Source organism: Epinephelus moara, chromosome 11 (assembly GCF_006386435.1).
Source record: "Epinephelus moara isolate mb chromosome 11, YSFRI_EMoa_1.0, whole genome shotgun sequence".
NCBI lineage: Eukaryota > Metazoa > Chordata > Actinopteri > Perciformes > Serranidae > Epinephelus > Epinephelus moara.
Genome location: NC_065516.1, coordinates 25,850,681 through 25,875,905, shown reverse-complemented (window position 1 = coordinate 25,875,905; position 25,225 = coordinate 25,850,681). Strand labels below are relative to the sequence as shown.

The 25,225-nt window shown below is 40.6% G+C and overlaps 1 protein-coding gene across 1 annotated transcript; it reads left to right on the top strand.

Annotated features, from left to right (window-relative positions):
* Positions 1-510: 510 nt before the first annotated feature.
* tlcd4a (TLC domain containing 4a) lies at positions 511-24,980 on the top strand. The gene is made up of 7 exons (XM_050056174.1): positions 511-1,136; positions 7,588-7,757; positions 9,048-9,137; positions 13,826-13,884; positions 14,092-14,186; positions 20,263-20,336; positions 21,419-24,980. Exons 2-7 carry the CDS (start codon positions 7,603-7,605, stop codon positions 21,735-21,737), a joined length of 792 nt encoding a protein of 263 aa, XP_049912131.1. The 5' UTR covers positions 511-1,136; positions 7,588-7,602; the 3' UTR covers positions 21,738-24,980.
* Positions 24,981-25,225: the final 245 nt, after the last annotated feature.

The window sequence follows — 25,225 nt, the reverse complement described above, 5'->3', positions numbered from 1 at the left end:
GTATTATAAATAAAAATACACATGGATTTGAAGAAGCGTCTTATTTAATTCAGTACAGACATGTATAACTGGAATATCTTAACCCAGGGAGGGAGGGAGAGAAGGTGAGGTGGGGGAAGGGGGGTAGGAAGGAGGGCAGGGGGAGGGAAGGAGGGAGATGGCTCAACTTACCCCAGACAGGGTAAGTTGAGCCACGAGACCATGCTATATTATCAAAACAGTTATGTTTACACCCATTCTGTTTGTTTGTAGGGATGCACAACATCCTGAAATATATGCACATATATTAGTTAGCAACAAAACTATAATAGCCTTGATGTAGTGATCCTGAATATGAAAAGTGGTTCATCTTACCCCAGTCTCCCCTAATGTGTAAGGGTGGACTCTGCACTTTGGCTGACACCTAAGGAGGGACACCGTGACATCAGAGGCTTAATAGGACACTGGGAGCTGGGGCTTCTGCTGTATGTTCTCTAACACTGCAGCCTCTCTGTTAATCACAAACCAAAGATCTTTATAGTCGTGTGCATCTGAGGCGCTCATTGGGCCTTACAGACTGTGTGTGACAAATATGGCACAGTGAGATGAATGTAAAAGATGTCAGTGGAGGATTCATTGATGCTAAGAGCAGTGGGCCACGGCTGCAGTTCGCTTTACTGGGCTATCTTGTCTGATTTATCCTGGATCGGTCCAACCAGCCTTGGCTATAAATAGACACAGAGGCCACTGTGGTAGTGTCAATGTGTGTGTATCTTTAAGAATTCAGCTGTAATTTGAGCCCTATAGGAGAGAGGCAGAGAGTTACCTCACACACCAACACCCCCCCCCAATCATCGCTCCTGTAATCGAGTGTCGAGCTGCATGATCCGCACCTCTGCAATCATGCACGTTTCGTGTTGGATGGGATTCTCGGTAAACACCGCAAAGCTGCCGCGGACACGGAGCTCCTGTACCGCCGCATCCCCCACAAGTTGTTAGCGTGTGCGTGGAGCAAGAGGCGGGCTTGTCTTATCACAGAAAAAAATGACTCGACATGGCTGTAGCTTTGACTCAACATACACGGCTTGGCGGACGATAACCGGAACCATAAGCAGCTGAGGGAGTGAGGCGCATATCATCTTAATGAAAGTCATAAGGTAGGTCCATCTGGGAGCTTATATTTCCACTACACGGCTGGTGCGCACACACACACACACACACACACACACACACGACCAGGCCAGTGTTATTTTTCTCCTGCACACATTTCACAGCAGCTGGCCAGGCAATGCGGCGTGAATTGGCCTTGTGTGTGTGTATGTGTGTGTGTGTTGCTTTAAAGCACAATACATCTATGATGGTGTGTTTGCCTCGCGCAGTCGATTGTGCCCCAGCATCTCTATTATGGGATCCGGTGAGGCACATAGCTAAGTTATTTTCGTGGGGCTATCGTTTCCTCTTAAAAAAAAAAAACCGTCCACCCGTCTTACGCAAGCGCATTTTAACCCCACGTCCCAGTCGTTATGTTTTGGGCACATATGACGCGGGCAAAATAATTCTCCTAGACAAACCTGTTTCACTGTGGCAGTAAACATCACTCCCCACAACATTTGGCCTATGTGCAAGACGGGCCTAAACATGCCAGTGTCTGTTAAGGGTTGACACAATAATAAATAAGTGGGGGTCTGAATAACACTGCCTTTCATCTTGTTATGGTCAGATCCATTTTCAGACATGCACATCTGCTTTTGTGCCTTGTGATGACAGCATGAGGACATTTTTAATAACCTCCTGAGACCTGAACTTGTGTTTGGTATGCATTTGTAATTTCTCCTAGCTATTTTGGATCAGTAGGATGTGATTAGTATAAAAATCTAAGCACTGTAAATGATAATTAAGCCCTAATGTCCTCAAATGAGACGACTATAACGTCTTAGCTTGTTACTGTTGCTAAAATTGGTCAAATTTGTTGCCATATCAAACTATAAACATAAACCATCAACCAATAAACTATAAAATGTGATCAGGTTTTAGACCATGTCCACGTTTGTGTCGGGATTGGCTGCAGACTGACTTGGCAGAGATGGCAGCCATCTTGTTTTTATACAAATTGGTGTATTGGGCTCTTACTACCACTAGATGGCACAAAAAAGTGTCCACGAACGAGGACAGCAGGTCTAAGTCGAGAAGAATGAAGTGTAAGGTCAAGTAAACCCAAAATGTGATGTCCTCACATGAGGACGGAGGGTCTCAGGAGGATAATTGCTTGTTGTGATGCCGTCCATAAGTCTTGATCAGAGATTATAGTTCAGTATTAAAAGACATGACCCTTTACAAAAAGAAACAATCAGTCGTTGGCAGACCCATATTTTGTAATTGTCATTTTTGCTAATAAAAATACAACGACGTCAGTATTTACACTTGAAAAACCAACACCTCAGGGTATGTTTGCGATCGTTAACAGTAAAGCCTATTTAAACAGTGTTATTTGTTGATAGTACAGTACAGTCTTGATCGGAGGTTGTAGTTTCTGCCCCCTTTTTGTGCATCACCTCAGGTCTATCTTGAATTAAGGGCGACAAAAACCACACCAACGAAATTCACAGCTTAACAGGAAGTGTGCAAGCAGCCCATTAGAACCTTCGCAAATTCACTGTTTGCTGCGAGGGGTTTAAAATTTATAAATGTTTGCCAAAGAAACACACACAGTTCAACAAATGTGTGGTGCACACTCACCAGTGTGCTTCAGCTGTTGCCGTTCTGTATCCTTAAGGCGACCTCAGTAACCATTTGCCCTTGGCAACAGCATACTGTGCTCACAGGACACAAACATGTGTGCATCTCAAACAACCCTTCCCCTGCACGGCTGAGGGTAGTCTCACATATATCTCCTCAGTTAAAACACAACGTGGGCTCTTAAAGTACCCCTCTATGTTATAACAAAAAGTCTTTCTGCCTTGCAGCGTGCTACATGAAAGTGTTTATGCTTGTTGCCCACTAATGCATTACAGGCAGGCAAAAGGAGAGGACTCTGTGGAATTGGCCTTTCAGTTCCCTGGTGACTCTTTCTTGGCTAAAGTCTTTCAGTCAGGCACACACTGTTGTCCTCAAGCATTTCTTTGGCGTAACGCAGGAACAAAGGCAGGTATAAAATCACCAAGGCCAGAGCTCCAGGGAGTGAGGTGTGTGTGTTTTTAGTACGCCTGTGCTGGGAGATACTCTGTTCTTTTTCTTGGGAGATGTAAATATGTCTCTAAAGTTAACTGACTTGGCCTCCTACCAAGAGCTGGGACAGTCAAATCAGTCCATACGCAAATAGCTCCAGGCAACACTCATAAAACAGTTCAGCGGTTTGTACTCACAGTGGCTGCAGGGGACCGCTGTCAGTGACATACATTTACTGGCTATGAGCCAGCGTGCATGTAGAGCTGATCACGTTGGAGCTTTGTTGTCCTATAGAGAACACACACTTTGATCCAAATGTAGATACACGAGGAAACAGATTTTCAGGTGCCTTTAGTTCTACTACACATCATATTACTTAAAGACCTAGATTTTTTTTATTAAATCATGTATCAGTGTGAAATGGATTTTATTGACCCATCCTGCAGCGATCTCCCTTTACACCATGTACCCATGTTCCACTCTCATTTTCCAACACATGGCTGACCTGTGTCCAATTGGATGCTCTTTCAGAAAAGCTCTGGCACCAGTCTCCCATAATCCCGTAGAATAGAAAAAGCAACTGGACCAATGTAGCAGGAGTAAGGCTATTTATTCTGTTTCTACATATTCCTTCTGTATATAGTGGGATTCATGCATTTGCAAATAATGGAGCAGCTTCAGTGATGCTCTGACTGATACAATTCAAGTGTTCATTCACTGGACAGGCTAATATATGTAATGAAACATCATCAGATCCTCCAAAAGTTGTAAGGAGGCTATATGTTCCCCAAAATATTCAGTGTTAAAGTGATTCCTAAACATACTGGGTGCGTAGCGTGAACTCACCAAACTCCTCCTGCATGTTACATATCAACCAGCAGCAGTGAACGCAGCAGCTGTGTGCATGGCTCAGGAGCAGATGCCAAAGTTTTTGGTCGCTTTGATTCCTCTTGTGTGCCATTCAGGTTGAAGTTCAGGTTCGAGGATCGTCCAAGTGTCACTTCATGTAACTGTCTTATGTAAAAGGGGTCTGTATTTGACATGGTGACCCACCAGGTTGTCATTGTGTTCAAAGCACACATGCTCGTAGATGCCAAGTTGTGTCTCTGACTCGACTGCTCTGTGTACTTTGTTCTGTTTTAACATGTAGCTGCTGGTTAAAGAGGAATACTTAGCCATTGATCATTTTACAAACAAGCTCTTGCCCAAGCTCTTGAGTCAGGAATCCAGGAAGCTCTTAGCGACTAACCCTATTAAGGTGGATGTTAATTTGATGACACACTCTTCCCTGCAGTACACTAAAGGAAACTCTGGGTTTGTGTCACTGAGGAAGTCGTTATAGCACACATACTGTAGCTTTGGTTTAATATGTAAAGTAGGACACTAAAAGGTTTTTGATGGAGATTGGACACTGCCTCTTGGGTGTGTTTTTAAGCAAACAAAGCCAAGTCCAGGGTGGGTTAAAAAGCATATTCTTCTGTTGCAGTTTACTGGGTCTCTATCTGACCTTTTTTGACGCAGAGCTTCCTGGGAAAGAAGGTGTGTGTGGTTTTAGAAGCTGTGCTGAAACCACAATGACTGGTTTCAGCGTACAGACAGAGCGTCTCGATACTTTTGTTTTCTGTATGACGAGCCACACTTCCCCCGTAACACACACACCCAGGAAGGGTCTTGTCATTGTTAAAATTCAACTTAGTACATTTTTCAGCCAGTTAGTCATCTGTAGAGGCTCTGAAGACATAAAGAAGCTGATGGAGGAGAGTTGATGATTATTATCTTCGGTAGTTTTTCTCTCTTTGCCTGTGAGGTAAGATCCACCTTTTCTGGTTAAGGCCAGTGGCAGTCTTACTACAAGAAGAGCTCCAACTATGAATGCATTTTTTCTGCAGTGTAGTTGTTTTCTCATTCAGTATTTTTATTACTATTATTATTGGTGTTCCATAGTGAGTGTACATTTCAAAAATTCAGAAAGCAGCAGCTGGATCGGTGATGAATCTCCAGATGTCTCTTTCTGGTTTGAAAAATTCCTGAATCTAATTCGACTTGAACGGTTATCATACGAATGGTCCAATTCCTGCTCACCTGGCAGCCAGTATTAGTATAATTAGTATAAAACACGAACTACAAATGGGGCTTCAGAAGTACATGAATATATCGATATTGAACTCTAACTGTTTATAATATATGTATATATGTCGTGGTCGTCCTATGAGAACCATGCACCTCCAGGATGTCAACTTCTCACACCTTTATAATTTAGTCAATATTATTGTTATTATGCCTCATAATATTATGATAATGTTCTGACGTTTATAATCTGGTTTATAATATACAAGTAGTTATTTACCTCACTGTTATAATCCAGAGTAACCTGTATTTTCATTGTGCATCTAAACAAATATATAAAGACCAGATAGTTAATTTCTTAGTAATAATGCCCCTCTATTTTATCGCTCACAATAATGTCTCATAATGAAATAGTATTTTTATAATATGCACTTCCTGAATCCTTAGAGTCATGTGAGTACTCCAGTTTACGAGTTTTGTGTCCCTGATGTTTGTGGTTGCCAGAGGGCTGAAAGATAGTATAATTTAGGCGAAAATTGTGGAAAAATGTGTGTCATTGTGACTGTTTGAAGGGCTACAGGTACCTCAATATTTGTCAGAAAGATTCACAATTGAGCTTGAATGAAAACCAAGAAGGTCCCCTTTAATATGACACCAAACACAATATTATAAAACGTTAAAAAATGTCCCGACCTTGAGCCTAAACCAGGATATGCACCAGCGTCTAAAATGCAATTTACTTTCGTGGTAGGTTCACCTCATGAGCTGGTTACTGTGACACAGCTGTCAGGAATGTCTATCATACCAAAATATCATCTACAGACACGGACATTTTCATAATGCATTACTGAAATTTGGTCTGGCCCCCCTGGACTATAAGGGGGATTTTTACTTGTGCGGCAGACCCTACGCATTTTTACTTGTGCGGTGGTGTGTCTGTGTCACTCTGCAGTTACACCTCCACAACACTAGTTGGCGACGGAGGTTTCTGTGAAGTGCCGTAAAGTTTAGTTGATTCAAAACACACATTAAACACACATTAAACGTGGCTTAACAGAGACAGTTTCAAACACAAGTACACAAATCAGCTTCACTATAACTCGCAGCATTCACAGACAAACACTTGTCTTAATCTGGACACATTTTCCCCACAAATAAATCAAACAAAACAAACAAAACCCATTCAAAAATGTGGGGGACATTCACAAAGAATGGACTGCAGCTGGAGTCAGTGCTTCAAGAACCACCACGCACCAACGTATGCAAGACATGGGTTTCAGCTGTCGCATTCCTTGTGTCAAGCCACTCTTGAACAAGAGACAGCGTCAGAAGCGTCTTGCCTGGGCTAAAGACAAAAAGGACTGGACTGCTGCTGAGTGGTCCAAAGTTATGTTCTCTGATGAAAGTAAATTTTGCATTTCCTTTGGAAATCAAGGTCCCAGAGTCTGGAGGAAGAGAGGAGAGGCACAGAATCCACGTTGCTTGAGGTCCAGTGTAAAATTTCCACAGTCAGTGATGGTTTGGGGTGCCATGTCATCTGCTGGTGTTGGTCCACTGTGTTTTCTGAGGTCCAAGGTCAATGCAGCCGTCTACCAGGAAGTTTTAGAGCACTTCATGCTTCCTGCTGCTGACCAACTTTATGGAGATGCAGATTTCATTTTCCAACAGGACTTGGCACCTGCACACAGTGCCAAAGCTACCAGTACCTGGTTTAAGGACCATGGTATCCCTGTTCTTGATTGGCCAGCAAACTCGCCTGACCTTAACCCCATAGAAAATCTATGGGGTATTGTGAAGAGGAAGATGCGACACGCCAGACCCAACAATGCAGAAGAGCTGAAGGCCACTATCAGAGCAACCTGGGCTCTCATACCACCTGAGCAGTGCCACAGACTGATCGACTCCATGCCACGCCGCATTGCTGCAGTAATTCAGGCAAAAGGAGCCCCAACTAAGTATTGAGTGCTGTACATGCTCATACTTTTCATGTTCATACTTTTCAGTTGGCCAACATTTCTAAAAATCCTTTTTTTGTATTGGTCTTCAGTAATATTCTAATTTTATGAGATACTGAATTTGGGATTTTCATTAGTTGTCAGTTATAATCATCAAAATTAAAAGAAAAAAACATTTGAAATATATCAGTCTGTGTGTAATGAATGAATATAATATACAAGTTTCACTTTTTGAATGGAATTACTGAAATAAATCAACTTTTTGATGATATTCTAATTATATGACCAGCACCTGTATATGCGTTTTTGTGTTTCTGTGTAGCTGTTTTCTGAATGTTGTGATGAAACAACGGAGCATGGCTAACTCTCCCAGCCTTCTTCCTAACCTTTACCTTCTCCATCTCTCCCTTTCTTCCCACAGTGGGGTTGGGTGGCCATGGACCCATTCAGCCAGCTTATTCTCACCATCTCGGTGACCAGTTTCATCACCTTCCAGTGGCTCTTCCACAAAGTCAGCCCCTGGGTGTCCATGCGTATCAGCTCCGGCTTCCTCAGCCTCACTGACAAGCAGAAGGTGGAATGGAACTCAAGGTGACCCGACATGTTCGTTTTATTGCAGTGACTCCGAATATTATTTACGTGTACAGCAGAGAGTGTGACACAACTCTCAGTTCAGATGTCGGCCCGAGGGGGGTTTGTCGCAGTCAACCCACATATTTCCTGTGACACAAATATCTGACTCACTAGTAGGACGCACTGTGTGTTTTGCAATGTTTGCTCCACATGGCACTGTTGGAAGGTGCCGGCAGCATGGTCAAAACTCAGTGGAACAGGGCCCGGAGTGTTATTTCAACCCTTACTTCTGTGCATGTTGTCATTTTAACCTCATCCCTTCAACGTTTAACTTTAGTTCATATTTTGTTTTTACAGACTGTAAAACATAAAGAAATCTTTATCTCTATTTTTCAAAAAGTTTTCATATCTGATGCCACCATTCCTGTCGGGCATGGTATTTTACTGAACCCACAGTCTACTGTTTCATCTTCACAGTTCAGTCTGAACAGACATGTAGGAATGCTTCGGGGACAAAGCGTTCATAACTGATGAACAGACAATTTGATCAAACAACAACCAAGTGTCATCTGTTGTCGTGTGGCCGTTTTATCTGCTAACTTGTTATGGGAACATTGCAGACACTGGCGAGAACAACAAGACTGGAACGAAAAGTGTCTTGAGTGAGACAGACAGGCTGCAGTGATCTGAGCACAGTAAAAGCCTGCGCTGTAGACTGAAGGCCAATGTCCAGCGGACAAGAGGGTTTGGAGTGATCCAGCCTCGTCCAACTTGTGTGAATCACTCATTTTCATTTTCTCTCATATGCAGTTTATTACTCATGAGAGCACTTGTGATATTGAAATGGTCACATGGTTTATGAGCAAATGAAAGTGAATGATTAGCGGCGATGGATCCGGGCAATTGGGATCCCTGTCGAGGCCCATGACTTTACAGATTCTGCCAGAGCTGTCTTACAGTCGGTGCGGCTGTCATTGTGTCTCGCTGACTGATTGCTGAGAACTGTCGGACTGTCTCACCGCCTCGGTGACTGACTGGGACTGTGTGCTGCTCTGCCTGACCCTTCAGCAGTGTTTAATCTCTTAGTCTAATTGGTATGAATCTGTGTGCAGCCCTGACAGGCAATCAGTTGATTCACTGTGAGTACTAAAAATTCAGCAGTGTAAACCACAGAGCAGCTCCAAGGCACTTCTGAAATGTGATAAATACTCTTTGGCAAGCTTATTGAACGCAAAATCTCTGACATGTGTCGGTCAGCCCTTGTTGGAAAGGAGTGGATTATCAAGGCTGTATGTGTTTGCATTTCAGGACGGTGTCAACGTTTCACGCGCTGTTAGTGGGAATCTTCTGTCTCTACATCTTGTTCTTCGATGATGCCGTCAATGAAGACCCAGTCTGGTGAGAGTTTGACTGCGAATCATACGAACCTTTATTTGTAACTCTTTTTTTTTATTATTTTATACAGAATGTCATTTTTTCCCACAAATGGCCAGAATGTCCAGTCATAGCTTTGCAAAGCTTTTGACTTGTCCACATGTTGAAGCAGGGTCAATTGGGTTCAAGTAAGACGAATTCATGGTATTCAAAGAGTAGAGGACATCACGTCTCCTTTTTACTCTTCCAAAAACCAAAACCAAATGTGTAAGAAATGGTTTGGACAGTGAGTTTGCATGCTTTAACATATGCTTTGTTTGATCACAGTAACCTAACATTACCTCCAAGGCCAAGAGATCAGCTAACGTCATTGTTATGTGGGTTAAGAGGTTACGTTGGCAAAAGCCCTGTTTAGAGCTGTGGCATCCACCGTGTAGGAGCCAACACATGCTTGTATCAGAGATGAGAACACGAGGATAACATCAGCATTCCGGCACCCTGGCCAAACCTGTTACACAAGATAGTATTACATATGTCAAAAGTCCTATGTTAGTTATCTCATACAGTGAAAAGATCTTTAATGTTTTTCAGGCCAGTGACCCCTGAGCTGAAAGAAAGGTGGAGCAGGGACCCCTCTACATAGTATACTAAGCTGCAATTGAGCAGCTGTAGCATGGCTAGGTTAGCAGTTAGCCTATCGTTAAAGGGGAACACCACCTGAATCAAGTATTCCAGTATGGTATTTCCATAGCCTTGGAAAGTTAAATCAATATTTGTGAACATGAGCTACTCTTTCTCAAAGCCAGAAACCAGAGAGGTAAGCCTCAAATGTGATGTCATAGGGTGTAAAGTCTGGAGCTGCTTCACAGACAGTGAATGGGAGACTGAATTTGTGGACCCACACAGACTGTATTTTCTTTTTTATACCCAGCATTCTCAGTTCTAACACAGAAAATGTACCTGTATACTCAGAACCTGGTACCTGCGGTTATTCCACAGGCTAGTTAATAACATGTCGGGCAGGAAATCCAAAGTGTGGGATCATTTTGAGAAGGTGAAGGACAAACCCAAGGTGATATGTAAACTCATCTTCATTGGTCGACTACAAACATGACGTATCATCTGAAACATGGAAGTAGCTACATGCCCATTAGCCCACAGCGTCATTAAGAGGCGGCTCGCTCAGTGTGTGACGTGCACTTGTAGATAAAATATAGGCCTATATTAATGAAGGTTCATTAGTACGGTTTTGTATTTCTCTGTAATGTAGCACAGTGTTAACAATGTTACTGATACTATTCTTTCTCACACCTTCAACTCAAACCACCACAATATATCATTTAATCATTAAATTAATATCGTACACATGCGGACGACTAGTCAACTAATGGCCCTAAATGATGACTATTGGTCGACTAGGAAAATTCTTAGTCGGGGGCAGCCCTAGTCAGAACATTTCCAAGGATGCTCTCAAGTGACATCAAGTAACATCTTTCCCAATTCATTGTCAATGGAGCAGCTCCAGATTTAATACCCTATAGCATCACAAATTTGAGTTTTAGCACTCAAATTTTTGGATTTGGGAGAGTTGTTTATGTTTCATAGTATTTTTGCACTATCTTCGACGATAAGAACAACATGTAAGATCACCAAATTGTGAGATATTGACATGTAGCTTTAACCTCTTTGCATTGTATTGTGCATGTAGACGTCTAGTGCATGTTTAAGATCCTTTTTGTAATGGTTCTCATTTTAAAAGAATGTAACTGAAAGCATTATAAAGTCAACAGGAGACAGTTTTCAGCCAACTCAAGGAGCGAGCTAACTTGCTAACTAGCTTCAGCTGATAACATCTAGAAATGGTTTTGTATGTTCTGTGTGTGAAATCAAACGCACATCAGAAATTTCCAAGAATTGCTAGCGGTAAGCATTTCACCTGTATTAATATGAAATGTGCTGTTCTAGTACGGAAAGCATGACAGTTTACTGATGTTATCCACCTCTGCGTTATGGAAATGTGAAATCCCCTGTAGGTTGGGAGTGGTTTATGTATTAAGGTGCTGTCTACCTCAGTTTCTTTATTGATTTAACCACAAGTCGTCAGCAAAGTCAGATATTTCCAACACCTACACTTAAAGGGATAGTTCGACATTTTGTCTGTGCCTATTGCCGTAATCCCTGTAGTCATATGGGTAGGTACATTACCTTTAATTATCAGTGCCTGTTGTTCTGAGACCGGTGGGGCAGAGCTGCGTGCTGCTCAGTGCACAAAATGGAGGTGAACGGTACAGCCCCTTCTCTCCCTCAAAACTAATCAAATACACCATCAAATGTCTTTTGTGGACAACTTGTAGCTTACACATTCACCACGCTATGAAATAATAATGTAATATTACGAGACAGAGTTGTTTTGAAGCCAAATGCACAGCAGGAACTACATTCCAGACATACAGTACTTGCTGGGCGGAGTGATTTCAAACAGTGTTTGTTTAGTGCAGTTACTCCTGTCATCAAAACAAGTTTGTTGAGAAGAAGCCGACTGCTGATCATGGCGGACTTTCTGGTGGATGACGATGATGATTTCTTTTATATTAACCAAGACCCAGAACCTTATTTATTTGAGCCAGAATATACAGAGGAAGAGTTACAGGTTTTGGAAGGGCCACTTTATTAGGTACACCTGTGCAATCTAATACAATCCAATACAACAGCTCTGCCACACATTCTACGTTTACAAAGCTTTTACATTTTCAGTTTTTCTTGACATTGTCAGAAAGGTGATTATTCTACTTTATTATTGAGGTCGTAGTGGGTGGTGCTGATTTGCTGGAGTGCAACATATTGAAAAGTGTTCCTAATATTTTGGATCTAATTTTGTTTGCCCTCAATTAGACAAAATTAGGAGGCTACCCCAGTACCCCACCACCATTCACTATGACCTCAATAATAAACAAAGTAGAATCATCACTTTCTAGTCAATGTCAACAATAACCGAAAATTAATAAGCTTCGGGGGAAAAAATCATGGTATAGCCGTTCTACTGGATTGCATTAGATTACACAGGTGTACCTAACAAAGTGGCCAGTGACTGTATGTTACATACATATGTTGATGGGACGAGAGTACGCCTCAAAATAATCACCGGAACACGGGGAGAACACGCTAACTCCACACTCACCACAACTCCTGAGGCAACAACAACATAAAATGTTCCCTAGCAGTCTGTTTATTCCCAACAATGAGAAGTAATGCCAGTCACTTCACTATATGCTCTGGGCAAGCACTTATCCATAACATAACCACAACATTTGCATTTTAGCCTTATTTACCATGCTTGGGTTGTAGGCTAATGTTACTCAACATGGAGGTTACGTTACAGCAGAGAGATTGCTGAGCAAAATACACAACGATCACTTACCACGTCTGCTCGTTTTGTGATGCCGACAGATGGTATGACAGTGTCTTTCAAGAAAAGCGTTTGAACCATTCCTGAGCTTCTGCGCTCCATCCTTTCAGCTTAGTCCTCTGGTAAAAAATGACTGGAGCAAACAAACATTTCCATTTCCACAGGCGTGTTGGGGTCGATGTCCAGCACAAATAGCCATTGTTTCATCCTGTCCGCATTACTGGTTGGAACTACGTTAAACTTCACTCTGCTCCATGTCTTCGGCTTGTTACCGCAACCTTTTATAATGCATGTGTAAACCATGATTTACAACAGCACTCTGTAAACTTTTCTCAAACTTTCTGCTGCGTCCAGCTGACGATACCGCAAATGCAAGGCTGCAAGCAACTGTCTCAGGTGCGCACTGTGTCACTCCGCCCAGTGGTCTACTCAAGAAAGTAGTTCCGAGTATTTGCTTCATGTGTCGTAATGTTACTTAATTATACATTATTATTTCATAGCGTGGGGAATGCGCAAGCCATGTGTTGTCCACTAGAGCGTTTTGGAGTCATTTGATGGTGTATTTGATTAGTTTTAGACTCACAAGTCAGTCGCTTTGCTTAACTAAAGACTGATGACTTTCTCCCTGATTTTGTGTTTAGATGGGCGGATACAATTTCAGAGTTTAAAAAATCTCCCTACGTTGCAGAACCAATAGTAAATCCGCAGGGCGGTCCTTCGGTGGCTCGCTGAACTCTTGTGCTCGTAACCATAGTCCGACTAGAAACACGTGTAGCGGTACAAAATGGCTCAAGTCGCTGTAAGTCCTTCATTTCCACAATCTTGTGGACTGAGCACACGTTTAATAAAACGGAGTGAATCTCTCGGCATCCATTTTCAAGCTCTCTGTGTGTTTGTGTCCTTGCAGACGAGAAAAGGGGGAGCGCACATTTCCGGGAGGGCGTGTCCTTTTCAAAAATGCAAGAGGCGTTGCTTTGTTGCCGGCCGTTTTCTCCGGTGTGTTAAACACACTTTAGAAAGGAGTGTCCCCAGACTATCAGAAGGCGGAGATCTCTGATTGTCTGGTGGTGAGACTAGATTAGTTTTGAGGGAGAGAGGGGGCTGTACCGTTCACCTCCACCTCAGGCAGCTCTGCCCCACCGATCTCAGAACAGCAGGCACTGACAATTAAAGGTAATGTACCTACTCATATGACTATAGCGATTACGGCAATAGGCGAATTTGCCAAAATGTCAAACTGTCCCTTTAAGGACTTGTAACATTTAATCACACAAACCCAGTTCAACCAAATGTGTTTTTTCAATAGGGGAGATCCTACACTGGTGAAGACTAACGTTGCCATCACAACAGGCTACCTCATATCTGGTAAGACAAACATACAGTTTACCCAGGTAATGTTTGTGAAAGATGTGTTTCAGCTGAGGGTCGGAAATAAAATAAGAGATACACAGACAATTTTTGAATAAAGCGTTAAAGTTTACAGTATGATCTTTTTCAGTTGTATGTACGTTAAATGTTGTGATAACGCTAATGACATGGTGTCTCTCTTTCCCCTGTACTTCTGTTTTCCAGATCTGCTGCTAATATTTTACTATTGGAAGGCGATAGGCGACAAGTTTTTTGTAATTCACCATCTGGCAGCGTTGTATGCTTACTACTATGTACTGGTGAGTGCCCTATTGTCCAATAGCAGAGCGTGCAGGCAAGATGGGAAGGAGACAACCAAGGGTGAACAGCTGTGTCCTGTCAAGCTGGGTCCTTTACTTGATTTAGCCACTGTTCAGTAAGTGTCCCTGACTGTCGCCACGCAGCCACGCACCCCTTGTTAGTTAAATATGCACAAGACAAGGTCAGCGAGTGGGAGAAGTGATGCACCCCAGACTGTACAAACACAACAGGGAAGGACACCTTATGGAAGTTTAAAGTCCACCTCTTTGGCTTGAATGCTTTCAGTGGAAGTGGAAGAAAAACTTATATAGAAAGTAACACACCAGTCGGAGAGTTAAAGTATTGATTGCTGTATTTTTGTGCATGACACATAGTGTGTGTTCCAGCAGGAGTCCATGTTTACCAGCACAGTTTTGTTATCAAGATAGATGTGTAAGGACTAAGAGGATGTATTTTTAGCTTGCTTGGAAACAACTGATCTAAAAAGTATCAGTCAAAATGATGTGAGGAGTGTACACAAGTGTAATGCATTAAGTTGAGGGGAAAAAATCTGCTACGTTTCTTGTAATTAACGAATGTTATCTCAGAATTGTTAGAATAATTTTCATGGAAATTCTGCTCTTGTTTTTCTGAATTAACAAGAATGTTATCTCGGAATTTTTAAGAAGGTTTCTTAGGGGAAAAAATGCCCTGTTTTTCTGAAAAAACGGAATGGATACTTGGAAAAAAAAATTCTGCTTGTTTTCCCACATTAACGAGAAAATAATCTCGTCAGAGAAAAAAAAAAGAATTTTCATGATTATTATTATCTCGGAAATTTAGAAACACTGGAGCAGATTGGGAAAAAAAATCTGCTTTTGTTTTCTGAAAAAATCTGCTTTTGTTTTCTGAATTAGTGAAAAAATAATCATATAAATTCAGAAAAAATTATGAGATTATTAAAATGTCAATTCAGAAAAACAAAATTCATGAAAACTTAATAATTATTATCTCAGTCATTTAGAAATACACGATTTGAAAAAAAATATTGCTTGTTTTTCTGAATTAATGAAAAAAATATCTTGCAAATTTAGAAAAATAAGAATTTATGAGATTATTAAAATGTAAATTCAGTAAAAAAAAAAAAAAAAAAAAAACAGCAGATTTTTGTTTCATGAAAACTTTTCGTATAATTCTAAGATAATGATCTTGTTAATTCAGAAAAATAAAAGTAGACAAAAAAATTCATGAAAACTTTATTATTATTATCCTGGTAACTTAGAAACACAAGATTTGGAAAAAAAAATTCTACTTGTTTTTCTGAATTAATGAAAAAAAAAATCTTGTAAATGCAGTAAAATGAGAATTTATGAGATTATTAAAATGTTAATTCAGAAAAACAACAGCAGATTTTTTGTTCCACGAAAACTTTTCTCATAATTCTGAGGTAATGATCTTGTTAATTCAGAAAAACAAAAGTAGACAAAAAATTAATGAAAACTTTATTTTTTATCTGCTTAATTTAGAAACACGAGCAGATTGGGGGAAAAAATCTGCTTTTGTTTTTCTGAATTAACGAAAAAATAAACTCAGAAAAACAAGATCATTAAAATGTTTATTCAGAAAAACAATAGCAGATTGTTTTGTTCCATGAAAATGTTTATCATAATCCTGAGATAATACTCTAAGTAATTCAGTGCATAATTGCATTACACTTCAGTATGATTGCAGGAACAACACTGATAATGTTAAGGTTAAGGCTGTTTGACATTTCATTCAGGTTAAGCAATCGTTGGTGCGGCACTATAAAAACCCTCTTACCAAAGAACAAGATGGCTGACCCAATAATACAATAAATCACCTTGTTGATGTGAAGGCTGTATCACTGTCATTATCCTGGTAATAATTTCCCAACTCATCTGAAGTACTAATTAGTGACTCACTCTTTATTGCTGCACAGTTAGCACACAGTCGGCTCTTATCGAGACATTGAGACAGTTTAGTGTCCTCAGCGTTCACGGGCAGTGCTGTTCACTCTTGGTTCAATCTGAAACCCTCTAGGTCGCCAGGATCTGTTGATAATTATCATGTAAATGAATGACTATGGTATTTTTTGCATGGAATGCTCAATGATGGTACTGGCTGATGACCCTCCTCCTCCTCCTCCTCCTCCTCCTCCTCCTCCTCCCTCACCTTGCCCTTACAATCTCTGTGCTTTCTGTTTGTTATACTGACCCCTCCCCCTCCTTTAAATGTTGTGTGAAACTGACGTAAGCTGGACATCTCTGAGCTTAGCGCAGCTGAATGCTAACCTGTAACCACTGTGTGCATGCTGGCAGCTCTGAAGCATTCTACACAGGCAGGGTTTCCTGTTCTTGTTACTGTGCATGCCAACGAACGGTTAACAGTCTTAATTACTTACCTGCCTATCCACATAACCTTCCGCCTGTCTGTTCTTTGTGCCGGAGCCTAGTTCTGCCTCTTCTTTCTCCTCCTTACACTCCTCCTGAGACTCTCTGATGAGGGAAAACGTACAAAGACATTCAGATAATGTCATCCACATGACCCCCAAGATGATAGCGCATCACCAGATAGACAAGACCATGTTGTGTGCATTCTGTCAGGGCCATTGAACGACCATAGAGTTACTGTTTTTAATGCTTTTTAAAGTTTCCTTTATTTTATTTGAGTTAAGCAAACTTACAGGGAATTCAGTTTGTTCCCTGACAATAAATGCGAAGGGACATACAGTGTGCATTGCTTTGCCTATATATGAGACCCTATACTTTAGCTGATCTTAACTTTTTTGATACAAGGCCATTGGCAATTGATTACAATTACAAAACTATACGGACCACGTGTTAAGTGTAAACCCTGCAGTCCAGATTTACATCTTCCCCCTATCTACATTCCAGTCACTGGCTGGATTTACAGATTTCTTCTTCTATAATGTGGGACATATCATATATGCATCCGTTTTTTTGTCTGTCTTCATTGCATTTTTAATGTGGATTATTACTCTCCCACATATCTGTGTCCAAACAATAATACTAAGATTAAAACAGTGTCACAACTTTGAAACAAAATATGCTTCACAACTGTAAATCCAGCCTTTCATTTGGAGGAACAGAGAAAGCCCCTGTATCTAAGGCAGTTTCGTAAATGAGACAAAGTAGGCCATACTGTTACTGGACACTCATGACTGTTTTCCTCAGACTAGAGCCGAAATTCATGTTGGATAACAGAGTGAATGCTCCGAAATTAGCCAACAGTGGTAGGGAACACACTACTGTAGCTGCAGAAGAGAGGTTAATCCTTGATGTCATTTTCATTTTATTTAGTTTTGTACCCAGTCGAATGTGTCATATGTTGTCAAAGTCTTCTTAGTTAATGTGTTGGGTGTGTTTATGTGGAGGTTTTCATGTCAAATACACAATAAATTCTGCCTTCTCAATATTAATATTAAACCCCAGAGGCACACAGCCAAATTAATATAATTTAACGTAATTTAATTTATTTAAAGTAAATACAAATCAGCTTAATGTCACGAGCTTGTTGATATGATTTGACTATTGATTAACCAGCCACTAATGTCTTGGTCGAAACAGTGTTGAAGTAACTGTATGATTTATTTTAATAGCAGTATAATGTGTATTTTGTGTGTGTGTGTGTGTGTGTGTGTGTGTGTGTGTGTGTGCGTGTGTGTGTTTTAACAGTCAAGTGTAGCGTAACTAAAAAGATATTACAATAACTGCTGTGTAAATATTAGATGCATGCTTTTCTTCTCAGTGTCGTACATGTTGCTTCTTATTTGCTTCCAACTGTGGTGGCATCTTTTATTTATTTTTCTTCTTCTAATATATTTGTCTGTCTGTCTCTGTGTCCTCCGCTTACTTTAACATAAATAGCCCCTCTTCAAACCCCACATGCAAAAACTACCAATTCCAAGTCGGGTTGTGTCATCCCCGTTCATGCAAAAACTACCAGAATGGTTATGTGTCATGTAGAAAGCCAGAGCAGGTCTCGATCTAGATGGGGACTTCCCTTATTCCTGTCTTGTCTGCTACTATTGCTGTTGTGTTGCACTGAGCAGATATGATGCCCAGTCACAGTATGGACTTACCAGTTCCTAGACGTACTAGCATGCTAATGCTAGGTGGAAAGAACACATCATATGGTTCAAAAACTTTGTGTCGCATAGTAAGTATGTTTTAATGACCAGCTTTTGTTTACAGCCCTGACGGTAAGTTTTCTTTTACGTGCTGTGACAGCCAGGCCGCTAGCCAGATAACTTTGAACTACATGTTCTTCGTGGGTATTGTAGTGAGACTGATCGCTGTGATTTGTATCTTAATTTTGAGTTGGACTTGTGTTCTGAATTTGGTATGGTTAGGATGCAAAATTCAGTTTCAGAACACGAGTCAAACTCAAACAGTTTCAATTGCAGTTAAAATTAAGATGCAAGTCACAATGCTGTCTTTCAGTCGGAACACTTGAGTCAAATGTATTTGGCTAATGGCACAATTTTAACGCCATTTTGATCCGAGTGCTTGATTAAGCAAGGAGGGTCGGGTCAGCGGTGTTTAAGATGGCGTGTCCTGAAAGCATCTTGGTTGTAAGATCATCTTCATTTTATTAAACAGCAGCTGAAAACTGTGTGAGTGGAAGTAAATCAATACAAGCTCATGTTAATGTAGAGCGTCATAGTGGCTTCTGTTCAGGTCAACAACTACTGTCAGTAGTTTGTGTATTTTACTGATCAGGTAACATCACAGGCTTTGAGCTCAGGCACTAACCTGCTGAAGATGATCTCACACCCAAGACAGCATTGATTTTGGGACCTGATCTCCTGAACAGTGACATGTGTGGCAGTTATTGCTTTTACTCTGCATGGCTTCTGATTGCTCCTTCAAACAGTGGCTGGCTGAATGTATGTATGGTTGTACAGTATATCAAAGCTTGTGCTGTGTTAATATTTGCTCAGTACCCCTTATTTAATGTCGAGATGTTATTCGGATGATTTGCCGTGCTGTGTGGTCTTTACATGATGTTTTCTGCTCTCTGGATGAAGTGTGAGTTAGAAGTAGTTAGCATATAGTGTGGTGTAAGGATGCATCAGTGATTATTATGTCAATAAATGCAAAAATGCTTCATTTTTGCATATTGCTTGTTGTGTTTGGGTTTTTTAGAGGCTATATGATGAAGATGTTGCTTATTCACTTATTTAGTTTAAGGTTATATGAGGCAAAACCATTTATGGTCTCACTATGAGCAAGCCCAGTGTTGGTCAGCAATTCCGGGCCATATTTCCATACATTTAAAGTTAATATATATGGCTACAAGGGGATGATTTCTGTCAGTATGTTGGCACTCAATTCTGTAATAAGTTATCTAAAAAGAGAGCTAATTTTCCATTAAATTGACTGAGTATTCTCCAATATGAATCCTAAAGATTGCCATACTCCTAAGAGGATGAACCATTTCCATTTTTTGCCATTGTCAAGCAAAAATACCAACATCACATAAAAGATATCTGATACTCAAACACAATGATTGCCTTAAATACGGTCAGCACAGTCTTGCTCCCAAAGAAATGAACCCTTTTGATTCAAAGACAAATGTGTTTTATCATGAACAACTGTCCCAGGTTAAAAACTAAAAGAGTTCATCTGTTGATTGGCACATCGCCAGTTCTTTATGTCCCTGTTACAGCGAGGACGAGCCTCTGCTCACACTAGATGAGGAGAATGAATCATTAGGAAGTCAAATTAAAGACCAGTCTAATTTTGGCTTAAGACTAATTGTGTGCCCTGAAGGAGACGGCTCTTTTGTTAGACCTGCCGAATAGCTCTATATTTGGTGACGACTTCATCTATTTTTAGACCTGAGGTCCCCGCACAGTAAAAGTTTGTCTTGAAATATGAGATATTGTATGGATATCTCCAAAGATGGAAATGCAGGCATACCTCAGTTACCTAGTTACTGTGAGGAGCTGGCGGAGCATCAGGTTCGTGCCGGCTGATCCAAATGACTCGCTGTCTTGTTTTTGTCCCTTTCATGTTTCGTTGTCTTCCTGTTCTTACCTTGTTCTTCCAGGGCCAAGGAATGTTGCCTTATTTTGCTAACTTCCGTCTGCTTGCTGAGTTTTCTACACCATGTGTGAACCAGCGGTACGTACCTGCTTACTCATGAGCTGGACTTTGGGTCTTAAAGGTCCAGTGTGTAGGATTTAGGGGAATATATTGGCAGAAAGGGAACATGATATTCATAGCTATGTTTTCGTTAGTGTATAATCACCTGAAAATAAGAAGCCTTGTGTTTTTGTTACCTTAGAATGAGCCGTTTATAAATACATATTAAGCGGGTCTGTCATATTATTCTACAGTATCCCAGAAAGGACAAATCAAACACTGGTTCTAGTAGGACCATTCGAGTTTACATACTGGCCACCGTCGTTCTCCTACAAGTTTGGCATACAGGAGAAGTTTCAGTTGTTTTTGATCTGCATCGGCTTATATCCAGTAAATCATTTGTTCATTACAATTAATGTAGACCACCTAAATGGACCAAGACCAGAGTGTATCAAGGCCGAGACGAGACCAAGACTTAAAGGGGTCAAAACCAGTGCGAGTTCCACACTACATGACACACGATAAAATGTGGAACCGAGTAAAAGTGTGGTTAGTTCAAAGACGAGACCGAGACCTTCAAATAATCGTCTTGAGACCAAGACTGATCTTGAGTACTACAACACTGGTGTATACAGATACATAACATTGAATCAGGATTGTTGTGGAACTCAAAATGTTAACAGTAGGCCTGTCAGCATTCGTCTATGCACTTCAGGTAATTAGTAACAGTAACTTTAAGATAAGAAACCAAGTATCTCAGTATGCAGTTCCTTAACTCCCATACTGACATAGTTTTCAACAAGCCTATATAGTACTTCAGCAGCATTGTAGAACTCCTGACATTCAGTTATGGCTTTTGATTTTGGTGCCACCCCAAGATTTTTAGCGACCCCTTCTGGGCAACCCTATGAAACATTTCTGGGCATCTTCTCTTTGCGTTCACATTATTTGATTACTCATCCTTTTTAAAGCTTTTACCTGGATAAAGCTGATGTCATACCGAACATACTTTAGACAGCAATGACATAACTGTTGTTGTTAAGTGTCAAGTTACTCGTGATTGTCTTAAACATTTTTATATTTGCATGACGCTGTTTTCTAAACTATGTGTTGTGTTTCAGCTGGTTCTTTGAGGTACTAGGTTATCCCAAGTCCTCCCGGCCCAACATGGCGAATGGCGTTGCCATGGCAGTAGTCTTTTTCATGGTCCGCATCGCCGTCATGCCAGTCTACTACATTCGCATGTACACGGTCTATGGCACTGAGGCCTTCTACCAGGTCCCCTGGGGTGGCCGCGTAGCCTGGATCTGCTCCAGTATCTGCTTGGACATCATGAACGTCATGTGGATGCATAAGATCGCCCGCGGCTGTTACAAAGTGCTGCGCTCGGCACGCCAGAGCAAAGCTGGTGCACCTCAGGAGAATGGGAAGACGGATTAAGGGAACCAGGGTGTCAGTGGTGAGAAAACGCCACAATGGAGACAAACTGATGTCACTCTCAGTGCACTGGGGAGCCGGAGCTTGGACACTCACCTGTCACACCAAGGAGTGATATTACAGGACCGAATGTAAATGAGGGAAACTTAGCTTTTTCTGGAAAGCGGGTACAGTCACTGAGATGCACCGATGGACCGTTGAAGTGGCCATCCCTAAGCCATGAAATGACCTCCTAGCAATACTCTGTGTGCATGGCCAATTATTTTTCTCTTGAACAATTTACCACTACACAAAAGAGTTTCGTCCTGGGACAATGGACTGTTAGCCCAAACACAAATTGTCAAAAAGTTTACCGTTCTTTACATACTCAGTGCTCAACAGAAGACTTTACAATGTTTTGTTGTTTTGTTTTTGTATTATTACTGCTCCCTGAGTTCCAGAATAAAAATAGTGAATACCTGTCGATGATAGTGAGGCAAAGATTTTAGGGAACCTCGAAAACATTGAGTGATTCCTTAATGATGGTCAGTGCCATAAACTCATTGTCAGATGCCTGTTGAGGAGAACGGTCGAGCATCTCTTACTTTTCTCAGAGAATCTTGAGCTTAATTTGCAGGGACTTGACAGACACAAGATGGGATTACATCAAGTGCAATCACAGAGATGGATAAATCCGTTCATCACTCACCCACTGTCATTCAGTTAAGAGGTTCATTTAAAAAGCCAGCCTTTTAAGACGTCTATAGAAATATTGCGAGTCTTGGTTGCATTTTAAGTTGATTTATATAATGCAGGGTTGAACGGGCATTGGTACACTGTATGTAGTCTTTTGTCTCGCTGGGGTCAAGGCAGATTGGATTAAAGATAACGTTTTTAATGAAAAGGATGTACAGAGTACCTTAGCGATGCTAAAAGGGAAACTGAATGTCAATGCTGTGTTTGTATGTTGAATCCAAGAACATTCATTTTCCGTATTAATGTTGAGGCAACAGTTTTCATCGAATATTTAAATCCACATGATTTAATGCGTACACAGCCTGATATTTCACAGAATGGAAAATATCATTGCATAAACACTGTTTTGTGGGAGCCATGATTATATTTATTTCACATTGTTCGATGCATGTTGAGGGGTGAAGCTGATCTGGATCGCTAATGCGGAATCTGTCATACACAAACCTTAAAAAATGAAAGTTAAAGGCAGCGTGATGACAGGGCAACTGCTTCGACATGTCCATTTATGCTAAAAGGTTTGATGGGAAATGTTCTGACACTCCTATAGTTTTCCAGCGTCAGGTGACCTTACGTTTATATAATGATCACACTTGCTATTTATGATCTTTTAGGCACAACTTTACCCCCAGGCAACACTTTGCCAACAAGCTGCATGCTGCTATGTGTGTTTACCATGAAGAAATTGGACGTTTTATCCAGCAAATTGAATTCAGTACATGCTTTCGTTACATTTTAAATGAATTTGTTTCTGCAGACATGAGTTTGATATGACATTAAATACAACAATCAGTGTTTCAGATGGTAATGGCTGCATTTGTCAAAAACATTTTGTTGTTTTTTAAAGCATTGTTATACATTATATAGCTTCTGCCTCATGTTACATATGATCTTCAATCAGCTCTTAAACAAATATTGTACTTCATATTTATTCCACTGATACAAGGATTGCGTTTTGTCGTTAGTGGGCAGAAGTATGAGGTGATTCATGTTGTAATTGTTTTCCTAAGCATCATTCTACTGACGAAGCAGCTCGTCATCGAACACTGAACACAGGAGCAAATCTGTTCAAAGGTTTTTACGACAAATGTATCATTTGTTCAAATAAAAAAGTCGCGATAAGTCGTTGATTTACGGAACATGTACTTGAATTTTCACTGTAAAAATGTATCTTTATATGAGCTGTACATCCGAAGCTTCTGTCAAATGTTTTGTGAAACGGATACAGGGATTGCTAGTTTTTCGAAAGCCGCCTTGATATGTTCAGCGTTTGATTTCGTTGCCTTTTTAAAAAACAACTTTTGATTGCATAGTGAATATTTTGTTACATCCAACTCCTTACAACACTGAGAAATGTTTTCCATGTCTGATGCCTGTCTAAAGTGATTGTTTGGACTTTGTAATAGTTTCAAATGTAAAACCAAGAGGCTTAAGGCTGGTTGTTTCAGTGCTTTTTTTATGGTTTAAAAACACAAAGATTTACGTATTTGTGCCAGTGCTTCAGCCATTACCACCCCATAATGAAGACTTTTTGTCATATCCATTTTCATACAACAGTGCCAACCAGTTATTTGATGGTTCAGACTTATTCTGTTTACACAACCATCTCTGCACGCTGTAGCTAGTCAGAGTTAGATGAGGCTCAGTGGAGTTTGGCATTAAAAAACAGGCGTGAAAGACTTCTATCTCTCACGCCATTCGATCAAAGGCAGTGTGTTTGGAACAGGACGGACCTGGGTGGACGTCATCTACATTACATGTGGATATCACCATCTCACATCTTAGAACAGAGTCAGGATGTTTGTTAATATTTCACTGGAATTAAACGGAAATCATGTAAGGGGTTTCAGGACAGCGGGGCGCTTCTGTTAGAATCAGGGGTGGCTCTGTATGCAAGGTCATGCATGGTCAATATTCTTCTTCATGCACCCTCTATAACTGCATGTGGTATTGCATGGGGATTGCACTGTAAACAAACTAGCATATACATTTGCAAGACAAATTTTGTTCTCTTTCCTTTCTCTTAGTACATGTACATAATGTTTACTTAAACGTTATTCTTGTACTGTGCCACATAATGTAATCCACAGACGGTGATGATGATGATGATGTGACGAGAGCATCATAAGGCAGATATTTAGTATAATATGCAGCACAGAAGTAATCAGTAAAGGGACTACTTGAATACTAATCAGCGCAGCCTATAAGAATCTGGGCAGTGCAAATAAACATTAATCCTACGAGCATCTTGCGTTATATGCGTACCATTGTCTTTAATTTATTAATCCGAGAGAGGCAGACGTACAACGGAGCAGATGCTGTGGTGACAGAGAGCATGGTGCTGCTGTCGCGTAGTCAAACTGGTGTTGGTGTTTCTGTTCTGAATGTTGTGTGGAGGAGAGATGCGAGTAGATGGAGTGTTTAGTGACATTCTATGAATGTATTGGAGGAACGAAAAATATTTGTCATTTGCATTTTCATTTGTTCTTTACAATAAATACCAAATTAACTCGTGATGTGTGTCATTTGGGTTCTAACACGTTGAAGCTTAAAGCACGAAACTAATGAGCCTCTAATGTCTTAAATATGAGTTCTGTTATGCTGCCAAGAGATTATAATGTAATTCGTCTCACCATTATTTGAAGACATAATTGTCTGTTTTCATTTTGCTCACAAGATCCCATTTGCCTTTATAAAGCAGTTTACAGATTTTTTCTTCGTTAATTGCATGGCTGACTTTTTACTTCAACCCCCAAATG

Excerpts from the sequence above, each read along its gene's own strand:
- tlcd4a (XM_050056174.1), top strand. The coding sequence starts at position 7,603 with ATGGACCCATTCAGCCAGCTTATTCTCACCATCTCGGTGACCAGTTTC. Across the intron at positions 13,885-14,091 it reads AACAGGCTACCTCATATCTG|ATCTGCTGCTAATATTTTAC; the intron begins GTAAGACAAACA and ends TCTGTTTTCCAG. Across the intron at positions 20,337-21,418 it reads ACACCATGTGTGAACCAGCG|CTGGTTCTTTGAGGTACTAG; the intron begins GTACGTACCTGC and ends GTTGTGTTTCAG.